This window comes from Anser cygnoides, chromosome 1 (assembly GCF_040182565.1).
Source record: "Anser cygnoides isolate HZ-2024a breed goose chromosome 1, Taihu_goose_T2T_genome, whole genome shotgun sequence".
NCBI classification, from domain to species: Eukaryota; Metazoa; Chordata; class Aves; order Anseriformes; family Anatidae; genus Anser; species Anser cygnoides.
The window spans coordinates 62743881-62767193 of NC_089873.1; the positions used below are offsets into that span (position 1 = coordinate 62743881).

A 23313-nucleotide genomic window follows, 5' to 3' on the forward strand; every position below is an offset into this window, starting at 1 on the left:
TAGCAATCAATGCCTGCCTGATAAACTGGTGATCTAAGAGTTCTTATGGATTTGTTTTATCATTAGTCATCATTCATGGAAAGGACTTAAAATCTTTATGAAGTACTCTCATTAGTTTGGAAACTAATGTTACTTCCTGGATAATTTTTTTTAATATATTTTTTTCCTTTTTAGTAATTGCTTGGTATTGGTGTTTTCCTTCTGAACAGCTGACACTCTTAAGTATGGATTGTAGTCTTGGAGCTTACAGTTTGGAAGAGGAGAATTATTTGAGAAGCTCTTGAGAACCTTAAATTGGATTTAAGGGGGAAAGCAGACGATGAATCAGGACTCTGAATTTTATCTGTATTTCTGTTAAGCTCTTTTCTCCTTTGTTTTGCTGAGATGTTCTCAGCTTGGATGACAGTGGCTTGGTCTTGGGCTGCTACGCTGAAATACAGTTATCACAGGATAAAAATTGGTGAACGTTCTTGAATGCTGTCTGTTTTTGACAGAAAGATTGTCAGTGATGTGACAGCAGTATCCCAGACACTAGGGTTTGTGTATTTAGTACACAAATGAGGTCATGAGAAAGCCCGTCACAAAGGCTGGAAAAGATCAAAGGATAATTTTTATCACAGGATCCTCTTGGAGGCAGCCATCACTCCTCTAGCACACACAATTGCATATTCTAATCAGTGTCTGAAGTGCTGGGGATGTTCAAGGTCTCCCTAAACCATCTTGACAGATGTGAAAGAATCAGGCACTTCTGTTGAGCAGCTGCTCTGATGGCCAACTTCCACTGAAGAGCAGAAAATGCTTCCGACAAACTCCATCTGGCCTACTTCACAGCCACCCAAACGTGATTGATGATTGTTTGGATTCCAGCCAGCCAGAAAGTAAAAGAATGGGGTATTGTCAGGATTCAGGAAACATTTTGCTTTTAGTGCTGAGAGAGGAGAAATTTATTTTTATTGAGCTAGGTAGCCTGATAGGCTTTATTTCTTTTTTTTCAGTATGTCTTTCTGTCACTCTCATTCTTCCTGTCTCTCTCCATAATTCTTGTACTTTTAGCTACTTATTCTTCTGATAAAGATGAAACTAAATAGGATAAGCAGTCTACCTGCTCTTTTAGCAATGTACCCTTCATTTTTTTTTACTTCAGCTACTTTATTCTCTGATAACTTTCTCACCCAGATGTATTTAGTTCTCAATATATCTCCCTTCACAACTCTTTATCAATTTACAGTGTATCCGATCTGTGAGTTTCTTAATTCTGGCTCAGCTCAGCCCTTGACACTTAGGAAAATAATTCCAACTACAGCTGGCAAATATTGACATTACTTATGCCACCGTCTTTAATAATTGGAGTGGCAACCAAAGGTTGCATCCTCCAGCACCCAGTGTTTTGGAAGGTTGCTCGTGGGAAGGCCTGCTGTAGATAGTATTGGCTGTAATCTCTTTCCTGTAGTGCAGACCAGGTGTGGCATCTGAGAGTCCAGCAAGGTGTCAGTGCAGTTCCCTGTCTTTGGCACAGTGTGCATGTTCCTACATTAGGGGAAAGATAGTGCACTTAGTGTTTTTACTAATTTCCCATTGTTTGATGAGCTTTATTTAAGAGTTAATTCAATATAAATAATCTGTACTACATTGCTTCTTCTATCAAAGAAACTTTACAGGCAGCAACTATGTTATCTTCCTATCACTCCCTGGAGCTGAGGAAGTGTTGTTTCAAGAAAAGTAATAACTGAAAGTCAGAAAGACTAAATGATTTTCCAGGGTAGTACAGTATCAGTGGCAGGTCCAGCTGCCCAGCTAGGAGCTGTTGACCCTTGGCTCCCTGCTCTCACTATTAGCTCTCACTGCTGTTCCCTTTGTCCCAGTCTGCAATTAATCAGAATGTGACAATTCACTTCAAGGTGTCTGAACTGTGGCCTTAACTAGGGTCTTTGGTGTTGATGTTGGTAATCTCAGTGGATTTATGACAGTGTTTGACATTAACTTGCCTTGTGTCTTCTTAGGGGAGCTTGCTGTCAAAGCGTAGAGCTGGGCTTCTGTTAGTGAATGGTTTCATCCCTGTCCCTACTTTGGTGCCAGAAGCAGAATGCAACATGTGGTTTCTGAGCGCTACAGACTTGATTCCTACCTGCAGAAAGGACATCTTAATAACAGTGCTTTGCTGGGACAGACTGTCCGCACATTGGTAGAATGACTTGGCTGCTGATATGTTGCAAGGAGCTGACAATAATGTCTGAATTAATTGCTCACCTGATATGCAGCTATTTGTTACTCAGACAAGCTGGGTGCTGCTCTGACAAAACAGAGCACTTGTGGCCTACCCCATTTTGCAAGGTGGGCGGTCTGCTTTTTCTGTGGTGCCCTCCCTCAAATTTGCCTCTCTGCAGCAACAAAATGCCTGCTTCTGAAGAGTAGCTGGAGGGGATGTAGGGGAGACCCTTTATGACTGTGACTCTGTTTTGTTTGAAAGACGTTGGTGTCTCCTGTTTTGGCACCACTCTCTTCTTGTACTTCCTTCTGTAGGTTGCAGAACTCCCCATCCTTAATGTAACTCATTAGTCATGCAGGCACGCAGCTAGTGTAATAATTAGTATTACAGGAGGCAGAAAAATAGGCTGTGCTCAAACTAATTAGATATAAAAATGAGAGATTTTCTCATATTAGGAAACAGCTGTTATAGTTAAACAAAACCCTGAAAGGCAAAAAGGGGAGTTTTTTTCTCTTCCCCTGAAGGATGAGGCATGCTTATTCAAGAAAGGTCCCTGGCACTGACCAGGAGCCTGCAGTGTATTTCACTGTATTTCAGTGATCTGAGCTCTGTGGGGCAGACACTGGCAGTGGATGCCCAGTGGGAACAGCATGGTTGGCTGTTATTATTGTTGCTATCATCATGATTATTTGTATTGCATGAGTGCCCAGAGGCCCCATTTGAAAAAGGGTGCCATTGTACTGAGCACTGCGTAAACATTGTGAGTGGCAGTTTTGTCATGAATAATTTATACCTTATGGAGCTGAGAAATGTGAAAACCAAGAGGAGAAACAGTGGTCCAGAGGGGTGAGATCGGGTACTAAATGCTTGGTTGTGTTTCCCACTGCTCCTTCATAGTCTTGAGGACGTGGCTAGTTATTTCAAGATGAAGTAAAACTCAGTGGGAACTTTAATCTCTGAGAAGTGTCTCTGTAACTTGGCTCCCTGCTGCAGTATCATCAGGAAATATGATTTTTCTCATTAATTTAAGTGAGAACAAGAATAAGCTATATATGAAAAATAAAACACAATATTGGCTAGAGTGTGGACGGGCCTCAAGTTGCTAGTAAGCTGCCAGTGCAACCCTAACCTAATAAAGTTTAGACGTCATTTAATATTTTTTTTTTCTGCTTCCATTTTCTTATGTTTCTTGGAGTCTTTCCACTGTAGTTTCCCTTGAGACTGCTTTTGTACCTTTGAAAAATTAGACTTTTTGGACAAATAATTTGAATGCTTCATCAGATGCACCATCAATCTGATTCACACGGCTCTGATTCCAGGGAGCAAGAAATGCTTGTAGGAGAGGGAGAAAGAGAAATATTTTTTTAAGTACTATTTTTCAGTTTCTAGTTGTTCAGCAGCTTTAACAGATGACTTTGAAAAGAAAAAAGCTGGGAAACTTCATGGGAAACCTAGACCTCCATATTTTTTCACCCCCTAGTTTGTATTTCAAATGCTCTTTAATGTGCTGCTTCAGAAGATGGAAAAACTAGATGTGACAAATGTTCTTGTTTAACCCTCTTGTGCCTGCAGGAGTTTCTTTTAGTGCTTAATGCAGACAGTTTGGGGTGAAAGTTTAAACAGCCCACTATGTGCCAATTCTCTTACATGCTCATTGTCTCACTTTCCTGGCTTGCAACAGCATCTAGCCTCCTTGGCAGTAGTTGCTGCCCTTGAGCCATGAAAATGCCTGAAGCTGTGGGACTTACTGTGATAAAAGATATGCCATCAGCAAATGTTTACACTCATTACTGTTCCCAGCAGTGAAACAGAGAGAAAGCTCTGTTCCTTCCTTTCTGTCCTTTCCTTTTCTACTTCTTCACTTCCTTTCCTTTCAAGCTTTATTTTTTTCCTTCATTCTTTCTCCCTCCATCTCGTTTTCCACATCATCTTCTCTGTAGCTGTTCTTCTATCTGCACTTACTGCAAAAGTTTTGCAGGCAACTCTTCATTGTGGAGCACTGACCAAAGCAAAGTCTGGGTCCCATGCCCTGAGGGAAGATGCAGAAGATGCCCAGGCTGGGGAAGATGCAGAAAGCACAACTAAGAAATATGCACGTCTGGTTTTCAAAAAACAGCTAAATAAAATTAGGTTTCTATTCACAGTTAACCACAAATAATTGTCTGATAAACAACTGTTTACTGATCTCAGTTTGACATAGAAACTGCCTCAATGTAGCATTTTGCTTCTCTGTGGATGTAGGTAAATGCCAAACTTTAAAGGGATTATTACTACTTTGTTTTAAGCAGTATCCTGTAGACAAGTGAATGTAGACAGTAAGCTCTGAATGCGTTAGTCTATTCGTGCACCTGTCTTACTGGCATTAAGATGAATCTTGTGTACAGCAGGGACAGATAGCTGAAGAACCAGCTGAGATGGGGTCCCTCTTGTGCTGAGCGCAGCACATGACAAAGAGCAGTAAGAATGTTCATTCCTTGAAGAATCATCAGTGCAAACATGCCAGATACAGATGAAAAGAAAAACAGAAGAGCAAAGTTAGCTTCTTCTGGAAATCACTTTCCAGTTAGCCAGACCGCTTCAGCAGCTTCCAAGTGCAAAACGGACATTGCTTGAAAGGTTTAACAGTTGTGGTCTTCTGAATACTTACTCTTAAGTCTCTAATCTCTTCAACACATACGATCCAGGATAAAAGAAAATGAGAAGAACTTTCCTAATTCTTGTCACTGGACAAATAGGACATCTAGCAAAATCAGAAAATGTGTGAATCTCCATTGTCTTTTGTGTGTCTGTGTTTAGCAACCTTGATTTTTTTTTTATTTTTTTTTATTTTTTCTCACAAATTTCAACAAATTACATCTTTAGGAAAAAAAAATAAAAATCCTATAATACCTGACTAGTTTGAAGTTAGAATGCTAAACTGGACAACATTTAAGTCTTACCTTCAAATGACAGGTTCAAATGATGGCTTCTGCCTGTCTAAGAGAATTTTAGAGCTTCGTGGATGGTTTTAGAATAAATTGGATTAATTTTTCCCTGCATTTATTTCTTCCTGCCATACCAATAAGAAAGAAATTAGAGAGCTTTTTCCACAAGTGGCTCCTTTGTCCATTTCTTTGTCAGATATGTTAGTGTTTGTTACAGGCATAAATCTAGCTGTTTCCCCATTGATAACACACACAGCAGAACACCTTCCTAGCATATATTCACCCTTTAGGTTAAGTTGTTTGAATGCAGTGTTCAACTGGGAACAAATTCAAGGCTATCCCAAACAGAAGTTTAGCAAAGTGAGAAACAGAACAAAACCTGCTTGGAGAAGAGTGACTGGAAGAGTGGAGAAATTGAGAAACACTTACAGACAACAAGAGACAGTGATTAAACAACACAGAGCTTACTTGTGGGGGATATAATCAATTCTAATACATTAATGAAGTAGAATCACATCAAGGTCATTGATTCATTGGAGAGTTGCCTTCTATGGCTTTTTAGCTAGTGGAATATTGCTTTTGTTACCATCCAGTACAACTGGGTGTTGTTCAAAGAGCCTTTTAAGAAGAACTCATTTTGGAACAAAATTGCTATTGCAATATTTTTTGCTTCTTAAACTGATTTGGAATAAATAAATGCTTCGTGTGAGGCAGGAAATAGGAGCACAAGAAACTAGATGGCCATGAAAGACTCTCTTCCTCTAGAAATAGAAGAAATACTATATTTAAAGGGTATTTCAGAATCAATAGATTTGCTCCACAGTCATGGAAATCACAAGATATTACTGTTCCTGTTCTTAAGAGAGCAGGGTAAAGCCTTTTAGGGTGAGATATTTTTCACCAAGGGATAAAATCCTTAGCTTTGTCAAAATGAAGTCATCTTTCTTCTACAGAGGTTGGCATTTTATCCCTAAACTTCAGAAGTGCCCTGTATCCAGTAACTACCACCATAGTAACTAGGTGCTTCAGGAAACTTTTCGCAATAAGAAGCAGAGAGCTCTTTAGGAAACCTGCCTTCCTCTGTACTGAGTGCGACTGAGCACTGGTTCCTGAGAAAACTGTGTCTTGAAATGCATAGCTCTAACCCTCTGTCAGCACAGCTTTTGCTATTCTGAATGTTTTATTTTTTTATAGCTTTTGGGGACACTGCTTGACTTTCAGGTATAGAAGTTCAGCAATGCCATGAGTGAATTGTTACCTTCTCCTAAACCAATGAAAATAAATACTTGCAAGTCCTGGCTTTCAAAGCTTGGATTCCATTAAAATGCAGTTACTTCACTTTTGTGCCTTATGCATTAAGAGGGGCTTCAAATCTTACATGGCTTCTGTTTGACGTAATTACTTTCCTTTATTGCTTGCATAGTAAGAATAAGGCTCCAGAATAAAGATGACTATTTAGGGAGAGCCATTGCCATTCTAAATTGCATATGAAAAGTTGGGCTTATCAAATTAATTTGTTTACTTGTTAAGGTCCTCAACTTAAATTCACTGGATTTTTGTTATTGGTAGACAGTATAAGCAGACAGAAGTGAGCCCAATGCTAATCCATGACCGTGCAGTTTTTAATCCTGTGAATAGTTCTTAGGTAATGATTCATAGGTTTATTCAGGTTGTTGAATGATTAGAATATCAAGTGTGTGTACATCAACACAGTTTGTTCTCGCAGGGCTATTTGTACAACGCCACATGGGTGTTTTTATCTCACTGGAAGTGCTCTGGACTCCAGGGGTGGGAAGCAAGCTGTCTGTGCACTGCTTGGATGCTGCTCTCTGCAGGAACAGCAAGGTGTTCTGAATTAGCTCTTTGCGTGCGCCCTGATCCAGGATTCTGGCCTCCTGCTGTGCAAGAGCTCTCTCACTGTGGGATAAGAGGGAAGGGGGAGGGACAGTAGAAAGCACATACTGTAAAAACAGGCACAAAAACTGAGGACTGTTTTGCCATCCTCAGTAATATTCTGGACCATTCATAGCTCACTGTCCTGGTCTTTTGTTCTGCTGCAAGGATGTACAGGGATGGTAAAGCTAAGTATTTCCTTGATGTGAAGCAAGCCTGGTGTGGAGTAGAGAAGACATATCCAACTACTGCTGCTGCTTTCCTCAGTGTGGCTGTGTGCTGAGGTGGAAGGTGGGCTGGAGAACTAATGCCTGGTGCACTCAGAGAAATAGGCAAAGAGCTACCTGCGCCCTTTCCCTCCACTGCACAGCCTGCTTACTTCGTGTTGAGAGACAGTGAGAGAAAACACAGCTCCCAGCTCAGTGCTGACCCTGGTATTGGTGTCCATAGGATAACTACCTTTGATAAGGCCTTTAATGGATTTGAGTGTAAATATCAAAGTTATTCACTCACCTTTGATAAGGTTTTATATCAAGATGTTCCAGTTTGTGGCCTGTGAACCAGATGTGGCCTCCAGGATAATTCTGTCACAGAAAGGCACCTAGTCCTGCTGAGCAGGTCCCTTAGTTGGCCAAAGTCTGTTCTCCTGAAATTCAGGGAAGTGATCCTGCTTTCTGCTTCGTTCCCTCCTCTCAGGATCTTGAACGCCACCACAGGTAGCTCATAAAGATACCTCCCATCAATGTCTGACTCAGTACTGAAAATATTAAGCCACCTGGTTTTAAAGCTGCTGGTGCAGTGAGTAGATTCAGTTTAGAATTCAGATTTAAAAATTTGCATGGTCTGGATTTTAACTATTTGGATCATCTCATCATAGTGACTCTGGATATTATTGGTAGTACCTGTCCAGGCAAACACATCCCCTGTAGCCAACGCACAGCTGATGCACAGCTCCGCGACTCTGTCTTTGCAAACATTGCATTAATCAGCTAGGTAAGGTGCAGGAGGCTGCTGTTGCCCCAGGGTGCTTGCAGATGGCAGCATTCTGCTCAAGGTAGCTGCCATTCACCATATTGCTTCCTTCTGCCTCAAAACCGAGCATCAGTGTGATCAAGCTGCTTTGCAATGCCAGCGAGATGTGGAGAGCAACGAAGAGGCTTCCCCATCATAAAAGCTGTTTCCAGTGGGCACAGCTTCATGGGTTACTGCAGACTCTGATGGCAGGCTAGGTTCACATTAAGAGGAAATGGCTGAGCTGAAGGATTTGCATCCAATCTGTGCTAAGGTAGATTTAATTCAGGTTATCTTCATGTATGGAGAAGAAACCTGAATGGGATTATTGGTGGTAGTGTATCTCAGTGATCTTTCCTTCACTTTACTGGAAGGGGTATGAGGCTGCTGAGTTTTCAGATAACTGGCACTGTACTCTGAATTGGTCAGGGCTTTTGAGCAGGGCGTCAGGGCTGGCACTGCTGGTGTGGTGACCCTTTCAGTCAAGTCTGGTGGCCTTGGGAAGAAACACATTGGCAGACTGAGTGAGCAAGATGATGTGGGTCCCAGTGTGGTTGTGTGAGCTGACTTGATAGCATGTGATAAAAGTTGAGATAGTAGTCTAGGGTGAACAGCAATGAAGACAATGAAAGCCTGAGTGACGCATGCATACATGCATGATACATGCATAGTGTAGGTCTAAGCAGTGAGAAAACATGAAGTACATCTTAAAGCAAAAATCTACGTACCGTAGTCTGTAGCCTGATTACAGTCAAAACAGGTGAAGGGTACCCATGAACAGACTCGTGCAAGACAGTATGACCAGCAATATTTTCAGAGGTTAGTACCTTGGTATTGGTGTCTGGGGTAGGATTTTTAAAAGAGCCTAAAGAGACCGGGAAACTTTTGAGCTTTTATATATATATATATATATATAATATATATATATATAATATATATATAATATATATATATACATATTATATATATACATATTATACATATGTATTATGTCATATTATACATATACATTATACATATACATTATATTATACATATGTATATATTATATATTATATATATATAATATATATACATATATATATATATTGCCACAGCTCTGAGGGTACATGTGGTTTCATGGAGTAAATATGTTTTTCATCAATACAGCATACCCATCCAAAAGACTAAGCTCTGGTGGTGTGAGAGGAATTAAATCCCAGACAGGAGCCTTTTATTCTCCTGAGGCATGAAGCAGAATCCCTTGTCTGTGTAGGTAGACAGGTTTGGAGGTTTGGATGATATGCAGGTTATCACAAGGTGGCCAATGGGGAGGATTTAGCTTATTCCCTTTTACTGAGAGGCTAATAGAGGCAGATACAGACACAAGGGGGTCAAGTGCAAATGAATAAACAGTAAGTTGTCTGGTACCTCAAGCCAAGTGCAAGGCAGATAGTCATTGAGGATGGGGATCTGATGTGGTCACATAATGACTCTTGAATAAAAACTTCTGATAATAAGTGACTTCACCCCAAACATGAACTGCACATACTCTTCGGTAGAGTACTCTCAGTGGTCAGCCCATGGTCATGTCTCCTTTTAGTAAGTATAGTTGAAGTCTGCACTTTTTGTTTGTGGTGAGATTGAATAGATATTACAAATTCCATTGCTGGTCTGATTGATAAAATCTTTCTGTTTCTGAGTCAAGAAAGGGAGAGAGACCAAATAATACAGAATTCAGGAGGGTCAGTGATACAGTGGGAAAATGAGAGGAAGAGAAAGACATGGGTAAAAGAGGATAAGAGGGGAGACAGAAAAGTAGTGTGTGTGAGGGAAGCTTTACCTGAAAGCAAATTCGATATTAACTTATTGAAAAATGACATTTTGGAATGACAGTTTGTAAAATAGTGCCACATACTGTGAATGGCTCTAGGCCACAGGCATGCATACACATATGTACACACAAACACCGACACATATACAAAGGCAGAGGAAAAATAATAGTAATTAAAAAAAAAAGTTTTCACATTTTCAAACTGAAAACAATTGCTTCTTGTTTTAAGTTATTACCTCTTTAAATGTTTAAAAAAAAATTTAAGGGAATGAGACTTTAGAACTGATTATGTGGCTAAAAAAAATGAAACCAGTATTTTATTTAACATTGATGAAAGGATTATTCAAAATTTCTGTCCTGTTGTATAAGCTGAAGAAAAAATGTTGCTTTGAAAAACTAATGGATAGGAAAAACAACAGTCAGAGAAATTAGAGGTCCTAAGTCTACTTTCTCCTGAAGGTACCGTGGCCCTATGCATAGCTGAAGAATGTCAACATAGCTCCCTTGGCTTTAATGCAAGTAAGCTGGTTTTACCACAGATGATGATTTCTCAACTATGTTACCAGAACTAGCCAAAGAAAAAAGAAAAATATTCATGAAGAAAAAGACCACCTTAAGGCCCAAGTGCTCATCTTTTACATTCTCTGTGATATTCATTGTTTAACCTGAGATCCTGAGATTTTTTTTTTTTTGGTACATTCTGACGAGGAAGAAATAAAGGCAGTATTCAAAGGAGAGAAGTACATATCAGTGAAATCTAGGTTAAGGCAAACATAAGTCTACTGCTTACTGTTTTGTTTCCAGGCAAGGTACTTCACAAAAACTGTTTCTGTCTCTTTTCAGTAACCGTTTTGCTGTATTTCACGGTGGTATCTGGGAGGATTTATTCATGTTCCCAGTGAGAGTTATTTCCCCCATTATAAGGTTATATGTGATAAGAATATCTCGTCCCCTTAATTCCATATTTAGTTTTTAGGCCTCTCTGTCAGTTTCCTCTACCCATAGAACACTATGCTACCTGATAGCACGGTGGAATTTACTGCAGACAGTGGTATAATACATATGCTTTCACTTGTAGCTTCACATCATTCCCTTACTGACCCCAAATTAGTCAGAGCAACACATGTTCCCTCTTTCCATCCCTATCCTATCAGTAATAACTGGCTGGACAGACCGTGCTTGAATGACTCCAGGCCAAACCTCAGCTGCCTCTCGAGTGTATGTAGGTGTTTGTCCCAGACAAAAAGGGAACTGTTGGCAATGGAGAAACTGAAGAAACAAGTGAGCTTTCTCACCATGCTCTGGAGTTGCTCTCATATTCAGGGAAAGCCAAAGACGAACAATGAAATAGAAAGGAAGTAAGGGAGGGAAATATGTGTGGGTAGTGTGTGCAAAGCTTTCTTCCAGCTCTCCACTGAGCCATGACCCGGTTTCTCCAGGAGCTGCCTACTGTTTTCTTATTTTTGAAGCAAGTTCCTGAGACAATGCTTTGCATGCCAAACAGGGTCAGCTGCTCAGATAGGAAGGGATCTGAACTGGACGTGCATCCCCATTCCATCTCTAGCTCCCTGATTGTTCTTTTTATACTTCTTTTCCTTCAGTTTCCCCTTCCCCTATTCAGAATGAGGAAACAAAATTAGTTCTTATGTGCATAGAGAAAATAAGGGGAAATTTCAGGGGTATTTGTTGTTGATTTTTTTTTGTGGTTATTGTTATCTTGACAGAATCCAAGAAGAAGAAAAAGGAAGGCAAGAAACAAGAGAAGATGCTGGATTAATCAAGCCAACTTGGGCAATGTGAGAAAGGGACATCAGCAAACACGATCAGTTAACGATTTCACTTATAACTAGGCATTTTATTCTAAAATTATTTATAGCTTAATGGTACAATAGAAGGAAACAAGCAAACAGAAAAAAAAATCATTTTTTTTATTACTTTAGTATTTTTAATGTATAACCCTAACAACAATTTTTAGAGGCCTGTAATAAAGGACTCCAAACTCATTTAGAAAATTGTCTATTATATATTGAACAACGTAGAGGTTTTTAAAACATTTTTATTCTCAAGTCTCAGTCTTGTAATTACTCCATGCAAGCAGAACCTGAACCTGTGTAGAGCCCTGCTGAAGCCAGTGGTGCCCTGTGTGGACATAGGAGTCCATCTGGATGCAGTTTTATTTAAGATTGGGACTGTATGTCTGAAAGAAAAACAGATTTTGTTTCTTAAGTTCTTGTTATTTCTGGATAACTGTGTGAAGTTATTTGTTTGAGGAAATTATAGGGGCATTTTGTTGAGTATTTGTGGGCAAAGATTTTTCTTCTATGTGTGGTGATGCTCCTTCCGAACTGTTAGCATCTATGTGTTAAAACCAGTAACATTCCTCTATCCTTGGCTCTATTTTGGTTGACGGCAGTAAAATTCTAAAATCTTTTAGTGGTTGGATATAGCAGAGTCCTAAATTTTCACAATTTTTTAGCAATCATTTTTCAAATTGCAAAATACTTTTTTTTTTCTTAAACACCATATCAACACTGGTAGTATCCACTGTTTTACCTGCAAAAGCCGAAAAATGCTTTCTTTTGTTTGTTTATTTTGTGAGAGAGGAGAATATCTTTTTCACAGAAATCTAGTTGAAATTGTTGTGATTCTGCCTGACCCTACTCCCTTTTGTATTTGTAGGAATCTTCCTGTTGATTTTAACTACAGTTGATTGAAAAACAGAAAGTCTGTCTGCTGGGAAGTGACAAAAGAAACCAGTTTGAAAACTGAAATGGTTTTATTTTTTTACCAAAAAAGGGACAATTTGTGAGACTTGAAACCTATAGGAATGATATTAATTTTTATTTCTCTACTAGTAAAACAGAAGGGAAATGCCAACATAGTACCTTTTGCTTTCTTCCATTTTTATATAAGCAAAAAGACCTTGGGAAATCTCAGCCATAATAAAAATAGTTCTGTACTTTATTTATTTATTTTTTATTTTTATTTTTAAGAAGACTTGGTGGGGGGGAGGGGGGGGGTAAGAAAACTTATAACCTGCTGTTTTTCAGTTTGATTTTTACCTATCTCAAATGATAATGACTCCTGACAGAAATCACAAAGTAGAAAAAATATGTGGCAAAGGGTTGGTATATCCCCAGGTAAAGGGTTGTCTTACAAACCAAACAACCTTCAGACCAGACATTTTAGAGGAAACATATAGGATTTCAGTGTCCAAATTCTTTTTAAAATCATTGCTTTTAAATTATAAATCTTAAATTTCAAGTCTAAGAAGTAAGCTTCATCATTTATGTAGACTCCAGGCTTGCCTGCTGGTCGACAGGAAATCACCCGTAGTCTCCCTTGTATTCCTGCAGATACCCACTGACTTCAGTGAAGCTGCATCATGGTGCATTCATCTGGGTAAATCACTCTGCTCTTTTGGAATTAGCTTGTAGAGATGTAGAGTCTTTTTCCAGACTAACTTCTCACTTCCCTTTTCTAAGCAAAAAATAAAAAAAGCAGAGCTTGACCTTTTTTTTTTTTTTTTTTGACATGGGGACTATGGCTGATCTGAACCCTCAGTGAGTCAAGTCCTTCTGGACATTCCCAAACCCTTTTGAAGCCAGCTAGCCAAGGCTGCGCATAGCTCAAGATAGACTAGTCACACAAGTATTTCTCAGACTCCTTGGGTGTGTTTTGCAGTCTTTGTTGATATCCTTGTTATTTTGAGTATACTATTAGACATACCTGAGACAGTAGTATAATTAAAAATGTCCCAAATGTTGTGGACATGCAATGACCAAACCCAAAACTACAAGTTGCCGTTCATAAAGGCTTTTATTTGGGTGGTTCTGGGTGCTATTTTTTTTTCATGGTCTAATGAGATCTACCAATGCTTGTGCCTCAGACTTAAACTAATGCATTGGTAGATCTGATTGAAAGCAAAGGGAGGAAGAAGCTTTCTCACTCACCAAAGGTTTGTCTGTCTAAATGCTGCATCAGTGCAGTTCACTTAAAGTGGTTCAGCTTTGAGTGTAGACACTGTTGCACCATTGTCCTACACCAGTTAATCTAGTCCATGTTTCACAGGGAGTTGGCAGGAGTTGGGATTGATGCTGAGACCAACAGTTTGACTTTCCTTTAGGAAACTTTAGATATAACTTCTGATTTCCATCTCTGTGAGTAAAAAAAAAATAATAAATTTCCCTGTTTCCCCTGTTATCTTACGGCCCTTAAGAATAACTGCTCATCTGGATTGTTAAAGGAACATTCCTAATAGTTTTTGAAGGAGGCCAGTCAAGATCCCATTGTTGTGATGGTGGTATAGGGACTCCATGGAGAGAGTTTACAGAAGCAAATAAGCAAACAAAATGCCGTGTTAGGACCGGGAGAAAGCACAGCAGTTCTCTGAGCAAAGGGTGTGAAATAGAGCTCTTCTTTGTACTACTCAGCCACATATGCTTGGATCTATATTGACATATTGTTAATAATAATTGTATTTGTATATGCCATACTTTAGAAACAATGAAGAAAATTTCCAGCAGAAAATGGTCTGTGGGAACTCATGCTATGAAGGCAATGATAAAAGTATTTGATGGTAAAACACCGAGGAAGGTTAAAAAGAAGAAAGTATTTGATGGTAAAACACCGAGGAAGGTTAAAAAGAAGAGGCGAGTCAATTCAACTCTTTAAGGAGGCACCTGCTACCTAGGAGAACAGGTGTAATTGCTTCACTAGTGACATTGTTAAGAAAGAAAGAGACAAATATCTGAACAAAACCTCTTCCAGCCCTATCTTGCTCAGTTCCTACCAGAGTTATTATGAAATTTCCTCTTATTTGTTTTCTAATCCTCTATCTGCCACCCTCTGGAAGGCAAGCTTATGTGACAGTGTTGTGGGGTTGGCTACTTTGGATGAGGTATGTGTTTTGCTCTCTTCATCCATGAGGCACTAGCTGAATTGACTGAAACTCATTTCAAGAATGTCCCACTCACAAAGTGATTTCCATTCTCATTTGCTACAGCTATAATATGGTATGAGGAGATGATAAAAATCCCCCAAATGACAGCCTTTTTCTAGAAGATCTGGATGGTCAGAAAAGAAAGTAGTGAGTTGCTGAACATTAGCTAAGGGTGAATCTGCATCCACACCCTGGAATCCAGCAAGATTAGACTGAGGGGGATTTGGATTTAGCTCCATTTCCTTCTTCTAGGTAGACAGAACCATGCTTCCAAGCAATTAGGCATGCCTATATCTTGATTTAAATCAGTACTTGAGGACTGGGGCATTTTCTCACTTTGATATGTCTCCTGACAGAAGTTCCCATATTGAAAGAGAATCATTGCTTGTTAGCCTGGCATATTTAACAGATTATGAAGTGCAGGAAGACTATAGCATAAGGTATGTATTATGGTCCTAGAAAGGGAAAGCAAACTTACCAGTTCTCATCTTCTAATTCCATAATGACATTCTGAACTGTATAATTTTTTCAAAGGGAGAAATTTTCAAAAGGGAGAAATTTTTTCAATAAGGAGAAATAAAAGTGTAATAATTATAAATACATCTCAACAGGCCATGTAGGGCCCATGTCAAGAAGAGACATATACTAAGTCAGGAACATTTTGTGTAAACTTCTTTCACTTTCTTCTTTGAGTAGAGAAGGCAGGATTACTGAGTGGCACATTTGCTTTTATGCTTTACTTGGTTTGTGCCTTAATACAAACTGGACAATAGTGGAGTGTTACTGAAAATACAGAAGAATTCCCACTCCAACCTCAAAAGAATGTGTCCACCAGGAGGCAACCTGGCTTTCTTTCAGACTGGGAATCAGTATTTTTTATTTTTATTTTTATGAATATATTTTCTGAACTCAGATGCTGCTGAAATTGGCCAGCAACAACATTACCAATGTAACCCTGCCACATTTCTGAAGCAAAATATTGTTGAGGTACACCATTCTGATATGACACAATATCATTTTTCACATCTCCCAAAATCTTACAGTAAGGGGAAACAGTATATGAACGAGGGTAGGCATCTCTTATTCAATCTTTTTAAATTCTATAGGACAGCATCTTCTCTGAACTTTTGTGTTCTTCCTCTGTGGGGACAGACTATACCTGTTGTCTGCCTTCTACTACTCACATCTAATTTTGATAGTCTGTAGTTTTTCCATCGATTTTGCTAAGGTAATCTACCTCCTGCCCAATCTTCTGCAGACATTTTTGATCCTTCTCATGCTAGAGGGTATATTCTCCACTACTTACTGGCTTGTAAAACAGCCCCAGCAAGCCCCTACCATTAGGTACCTTTTATTGTGTCCTTCTAACATTAAAAATAAATGACAGAATGTAACTTGTTCAGCAGAAGACAACAATGGACAAAGAAATGTAAGAATAAGCTATTGATTCTCTGGGTTCAGTGGGAAGGTGGCTTGCTGGTAAAACCTCTGTCATAGCTCAACCTGGGTGAGGCTTCCTAGAGAAAAGAAATGAGTCCTATATGATGGAAGAGTAGAGACAGTGATGAAAGAATAGCTACCCTCAAACAGGAGAACCCCTTAGTCAGATAAACAGAGCAAGACGTTGCATCCTCTCCCACTGAATGCTCTTTACCTTCAAGTTAAAGGGAAGAGACAAGGCACATAGAGCTTCAAAGACAGTGAGAATTGTATGAGCGAGGTAGAGCATGGAAAGACCCTGTTCCTCCCCATGGGTTTCTGAACTTGGAGAAGGTCTAGATAGTGTTTTTCATAGCAGAAGAAAATTTAATGTGCTTTTGGACTAAAAGTAAATGGTAAAGTCTAATCATTCTCCTAGTATTCCTCTTCTGCATCTCTTCAAAAATGGCAGTCTGCCTTGAGGCCCCATCACTCTGACATGAGCAGAAATGAGATATGTCAAGGAAAACATGGGACCTCAGCTATATTCCCTAGGTCCCGGGTGGCTAAAAAATCAGAAGTTATCTAAAAACACAACAGAACTGAAAGCATGGGTCCAATATATGGTTTTACTGATGAGACAAAACAGAGGCTCTCCAAGTGTTCCCATTTTGGAAAGTCATTCAAAGTTAAATACTGTACAAAAGCTTTAGCTTGAATTCTGTGATGTACAGCTAGGATAAATGGATAGCCTCTGCTGGACTGTCTTATCCTAGCCAACTTCATTTAATTAATTACACTGTTTGAATTCCCTCATCATAATCAGTCTGGCAACATGATGCTAATTTCTCTCAATGGGTGAGTCATTATGCTTCCCATGTTATAATTATGTGGCACATCTAGGTTTTTATAGCTGAAGAAAATGCCTCTAGTAGTCCAGAGACTCTTGTAGTTGCTGAGGAGACTTGTAGCAGATGCAGGCTAGTACTGCTGCTGCTTGGAGCTTGGAACCACCTCATCAGCTTGTCACAATCAGATACAGCAGCTCTCTAAATATACATGCATACATACTGCATATATATATATGTGTCCATATATGGAAAAGCAAAACTATTAAAAAAAATGTACCCATAACTCAAAACATCTCTCACAAGTCGTGCTGCCATGTTTTAAAGCTAAAGCAGAAGTGAAAGAGCTTTTGGCCTGTATTATTATTATTATTATTATTATTTTTTTAATACAATGGTAGTATATAGGCTGAAGAGACAGTTTTCTTCCCTCCTCTATTTAAGGGTATTAAGCAATTTAAGGATGGCTGTGTTGAAGGAAAATGCAAAACACACACCAATGAAATGGCCGATAGTATAAAGGTGACATTCTTTTCTGTCACACCAATTACATGGAAGGGCTTTATTCAGAGCTTTGAAGTGGAAGAACCGATTAGGTTAAGTAGAAGCCCAGATAGAAAAAGGTTTTTTCTCTGCAAAGAAAAAGTGAGGAAAAGTAAAAAAAAACAAAACAAAAAGACAACAACAACAAAAAAAAATAAAAGAGGAATCCTCTTGACACTTGTAGTTCGGGTGTTAAAGAAAAGAAATGGAAGTCAAAATAATGTTAAAGCCTGAATATTGTGTTCAGTGGATTTCTAATTCTGTATATATCTATTAAACCAGTGCTATATAGTATCTTCTCATGGGTTACATTCTTTACCCTGTTCAATTTCCTTTTTATTTTCAGTTTGTATATTGATTTTGTAAGCTAGTAGTCTGTTACCTTTTCATTTTTTTTTAAACTTGTATGAAAGCCATATATCCATATTGTAGAATGAAAGCATTAATTCTGTAATATCCTTTAATGTTTCCCTTAGCTCTGTGGGATTGTGGGAGGCTCTAGCGAATGTATATGTTTACCAATTGTATCAACATAATTTACTTGCTCTTAGATAAAGAATTAAATAAACTAATACACAGAAATGTGGTGTCATCATTTGGTTGTTGCAACTGGAGAAGACTTTTGAATTTCCTTTAATTAATTCCTAATATTATTAGTGGTCTGCCTCTGCTGTACTAATTTCCTGTCAGCTATAAGTGTTGCATGTCACAGAAATATTTAGCTCTGTAAATTCAGAAAGAGTAGGAAGAGTAAGAATCTGTAGGAAGTAATCTACCAGAAACGGCTCTAGCAGAAAATGGCTCTTTGGTTTGGGAGTGCTGAAAACTGCCCCAAATTCGCCAAACTTGTCAGTTCTATAAGGGAGTTTGTTTTAGTATATGGTGTAATTGACACTGTGGTGGGCTTAAGGAGTCTGTATAAGGAGTTTGGAATTACTTGTTTTTTTTTTTTTAAATTATTCTGTCAGATAAGCAATGGGAAAACCTTATTCCCAGCCCTGTCATGCTCAGCTGTTTAACAGTGACTTTAATGAGTGTGTGTTTGGTGACAGATGATTAAGCCTCATGAATAGAGCAAAGATGTTAAATTACATTAATGGACTACTCTGAATGAGGAAGAAATTCAGGTAATGTTCATTGTATGTAATTTCTTTTCATTTCTTTTTGTCCTTTCATTATACTTTTTTTTTTTCTTCCTAAATCTGCTTTCCATTCCAAAGCTCTTCCTGCTTTTGTTTCTATGCCCAACTATTAGTTAAAATTTTAGAAAAAATTAATTACTATAAGCCATTCCATCACTCACCACCAAAAGAGGGAGATGCTCCATAGCAGTTAAAAGACTAGGTGATTATACAGTCTTCTGAAATTCTTTGGAAGCAAATGGACTACTATAAACCACGAAAAACGATAGTGCATTCTTCGAATCATCAATGGACTCGACAACCTAATTTTTTCTTTGGAAAGGAAACCAAGTGCTTACTATTGTTTAATTACAAAAGAAAAGTCTTAATTCCCATTTTATATGCTACTTACATTTTTAGGTTAGTAAGTAACGATGGTTTTAAAATTCTCTTGTTCTTGGGAGCTATCTGATCTTGTCAGTAAGCCTGAGCTGCTTAAGGACTGTCTCAAGTAGTGCTTAGTGTCCCAAAGCTCCATCATTCAGGACACCCAGGTCTCTGATTTCTCCTGTCCTTTCTACCTCTGTACACAAATGCTGACTAAGTCATAAACAGGCTTGGCAAGGAATTTTTGGGTCAGCTCTCTTCTGGTAATTGCCTTCATGGAATAGGGTTTTAGAAGGCCATCTCTGTCTTTACATAGATTCTTTTTGTTATGCATAGGTTACATGAATGGATGGGACTTCACGTAGAAGGGATCCGAACTCTGCTACCACTCTGGGACTGGTGGTTCATGAAGTGAGTCTATGGTTACAAGAAGGACTGCCAGTTGTGAGTGGGTGGAGATGTCCATGCAGAAATAGCTGCTAGAAGAACCGAAGCCACTTTGAGAACTGTGAAACCCCACAGCTCAACCTATACACTGCTACAGCTGAAGCTAATAACTTGTTTGTTATTCCCTCTGGCCTTGTACAGGGTAAAATTGTAATTAATACATAACATTGATGTAAATGCATAATACTCACACATGCAGACACACTTCACCCCTTGCCTTGTAGATGAGAGATGACACCTGATTTTTGCTCAGAGTGGAGATTTTGTACAATCAACTGTTCATGTACAAGATAAAGCATTCCTCCAAAATAATAGTTCAGCTCCTTGCCTATTGTCCTCTTTTATGATGATGTGGGAAATCACCCTTGCAGAGGTCTTCTCTCAGGTTATCTTACTTATTAGTCTAATAAGTACTAATCATTCCTACAAAAACCCAAATGAAAGAAAAAAAGCATAATCTTATAGTGAAACACATCTGTTATAAAATCTTCACTGTTTTCTGAGAACTTTTCTCAAGAAACACCATTATGTGTGACTTATGGTCAAGGGAGATTTGACATTAAGTGCAAATATACATGTGGACACAGACGAACACTTGTGCACACATGCATACACACACACAAGTATGCATGTGCGCACACACACACACAGAGTCTCTTTTACAGTCAAAAATAACTCCATCCCTTCTGGGTACCCTGAGTTATAGGAGGGCTTATTGCTACACAATCACCATGGAAACTATTGTCTCCATTGGCAAAGAATATTATTATTTGTATTTATCCTGTCTGTTTTTTTTCTCAGTTGCACTGTAGTCCTTTTAATTTGCTGCTCCACTTCTACCCCAGGAGCAAAAGACAACAGCTCGGATCTGAAAAGGTCAGCAACTTTTTCTTTCTTTCTTTTTTTTTTTTTCTGTACAGTAGATAATGCCTCTCAAGATCAGTAATGCTCCCTCTTGAAAAAAAACACTGATAAACATTAAACATTTTCTGTTCATTGGTAGCTATGTAGTAATACTTAGGTGTTATGGAAGGCTCTGGAGAGAGAGTGAAAGAGAAATGCAGTATGCTGGGGTTGGAGGAAAGGGAAAAGAGCTTTCTATAATAGTGACAGCTTGCATACTATTGCATTTTGAAATACAGACAGATTTTTCTTTACTTTTCTTTTTAATATATTTTTAAAACTTTGATATACAACTTCAGACACCTGCTGTTGATAAAGAAGAGGGCTACACCCATGTAATTATACAGTTCTTTAACCATCTGAAAAGCTCTAGGTTTTTCATTACATTAATTCATGTATTGCTACTATTCACTGTGTAGCACCACAAGTACTCATGGGACCTAAATACTCAGCCTTGGTCAAGTGTGTGTGGTTGGTGCTGCTGCAGCGTGCACAGTGGGCCTCAGTCCAATGCAGCGGCTGCCTGGCGATGAGTGTGGAGCAAAGTGAATCTCCAGCTGCAGGAATGGACCAGCTTCCACTTTCTCTTCAGAGCACAAAAACATGGAGGTGGTGTCCAGAGAGAAATAACATGGTGTAATCTCATTCTTATTAGACTTCCTTCCTTCCTTCCTTCCTTCCTTCCTTCCTTCCTTCCTTCCTTCCTTCCTTCCTTCCTTCCTTCCTTCCTTCCTTCCTTCCTTCCTTCCTTCCTTCCTTCCTTCCTTCCTTCCTTCCTTCCTTCCTTCCTTCCTTCCTTCCTTCCTTCCTTCCTTCCTTCCTTCCTTCCTTCCCTCCTTCCCTCCTTCCCTCCTTCCCTCCTTCCCTCCTTCCCTCCTTCCCTCCTTCCCTCCTTCCCTCCTTCACTCCTTCCCTCCTTCCCTCCTTCCTTCCCTCCTTCCTTCCCTCCTTCCTTCCTCCCTTCCCACCTCCCTTCCCACCTCCCTTCCCACCTTCCTTCCTTCCTTCCTTCCTTCCTTCCTTCCTTCCTTCCTTCCTTCCTTCCTTCCTTCCTTCCTTCCTTCCTTCCTTCCTTCCTTCCTTCCTTCCTTCCTTCCTTCCTTCCTTCCTTCTTCCTTCCTTCCCACCTCCCTTCCCTCCTCCTTTGTAAAGTAGGTATGCACGCCAGAAAAATTAAAACAAAACAAAACAAAAACAAACAAAACAAAACAAAAAAAACGCTGAAGACTGAGATGCTGAAGAGCCCTGTTCCCAGTTCCCAAAATAGGATTACCTGAGCAGGAGATGGAACTGGTTGCAAGGAAGACCAGAAATTCCTCCTCTTATCTTGAGGCAAGGTACACTGAAAAAAGATTTGTGTTGAATTTAGATATTTTAGACTTGATTTTAGATATATTCTGAACATGAAACAGCTCATTTTCAGCCTGGAGGAATGTCCTGAGAATCATGATATAGTGTATAAAGATCCTCAGCTGCGTAATATCTCAGTCCTGTAACAATTTGTAAAGTGCTGTGCTTTATGTGCTGTGGATAATCCCACTGATTCAATAGGGCACTTCCTGGTGTAAAAAGCCAAAGAATGACAGAATCAGAACCTTAACTGAGACTAAAGTAGAAAGTTTGTTGTCTTCACTATTATCCTCCCTTGATGACAGGGGTCCATCAAGCCACCTGCACAACTGAGTGACACAAAGACAAAACACACTCTTCCTGAGATAGACTGTTTTATAAGTAGCTGAATTTGAGCTGGGCCTGTGTATCGTCATTGCTACTTGCTGTCTTATCAGGAAAGCTCCCTAAATAGGCCACTGTTCTATCTAGCAACATGGGAAGGAAAAGACAACTATATTTTATTTCTGTCCAGTGCGTATCAAAAGCAGTAAGTGCTATGCAACCTTAATATCAGGGTCACAATATGATGGCACAAGAAAGCAGAAGAACTAGCTTGTGGAGGAAACAAAACAAAACAAAACAAACAAACAAACAAACAGACAAAAAACAGAAAAGACAGCCACCTTCCTACCTTGTAGTATTTATGCTATGAGTCCCTGAAATACATGGATTTCATCAACAGAGATGGAAAACACTCTAATCTTAAAAACAGAAGTATGCATTTTTGTTACTAGTAGTAGCAATGACAACAGCAATTTAACAGCCATTATGCTTTGTACAGTATTTTAGCAACATGCTCTCAGTTAACACCTTTGATTGCAAAACTTCTAAGCAATTTGTCAATGCTAAGTACCCACTATCCCTGTGTATGAGGAAGAGGGTCAACCTCTGATGTTGTCCTTAGGCTCCCTCTGTAGTCAATGGAGCATGACAAGTCTATTCAGAAGGTGATTCAAAGTAGAGAGCTAATTTAACAAATCTGATAGATGTCATGAAAGGCTTCTCTCTTTGCTAGCTGTGGAGGGAGCTTAGGGAAATAAAGGGTTTTAGGCTGATCTGAGTTTTGCATGGTACTTTGCCCTCCCATTAAGATAGCAAGCTGCAACACTGAAGGCCAGCACTTCAAAGATATTTAGGAATTTTAAAAGTAAGGAGTCTTAACTTAAAAGAGCCCCCCAAAATGTAAGACAAACGGGCTAAGACCGTGCATTGTGTCAATGACTGTTCCGGTATAAATCTTTCTTGTGGAGGGAGGACTGTTCATGTAACACGGCTCTGAATGGGACCAGAGAGAATGATAGAGGTAAAGCAGGAGAGCTCACTGCCTCCTTCTTGGCCCAGCTGATGGTAGTGAGGCAGAGGGGAGAGAAAGCCTCTGCTTTTTTTCACTTGTTTGGCTCAGCCACAGTCTAGAGGCTGGGCGAGGGCTGTGCCTCCCACGGGGCAGAGGGAGCTGAGTCCTTG

At 39.3% G+C, this 23313-nt stretch overlaps 1 protein-coding gene across 2 annotated transcripts in view; it reads left to right on the top strand.

Annotated features, from left to right (window-relative positions):
- Positions 1-18181, top strand: part of PTN (pleiotrophin) — a 78524-nt gene extending 60343 nt beyond the window's left edge. For both annotated transcript variants that reach the window (XM_048057358.2, XM_048057349.2), the window contains one exon: positions 11572-18181. In XM_048057358.2, the coding sequence (XP_047913315.1) occupies positions 11572-11624 (53 nt within the window). In that variant the 3' untranslated portion in view covers positions 11625-18181. The remainder of the gene's footprint in view (positions 1-11571) is intronic.
- The last annotated feature ends 5132 nt before the right edge of the window (positions 18182-23313 follow it).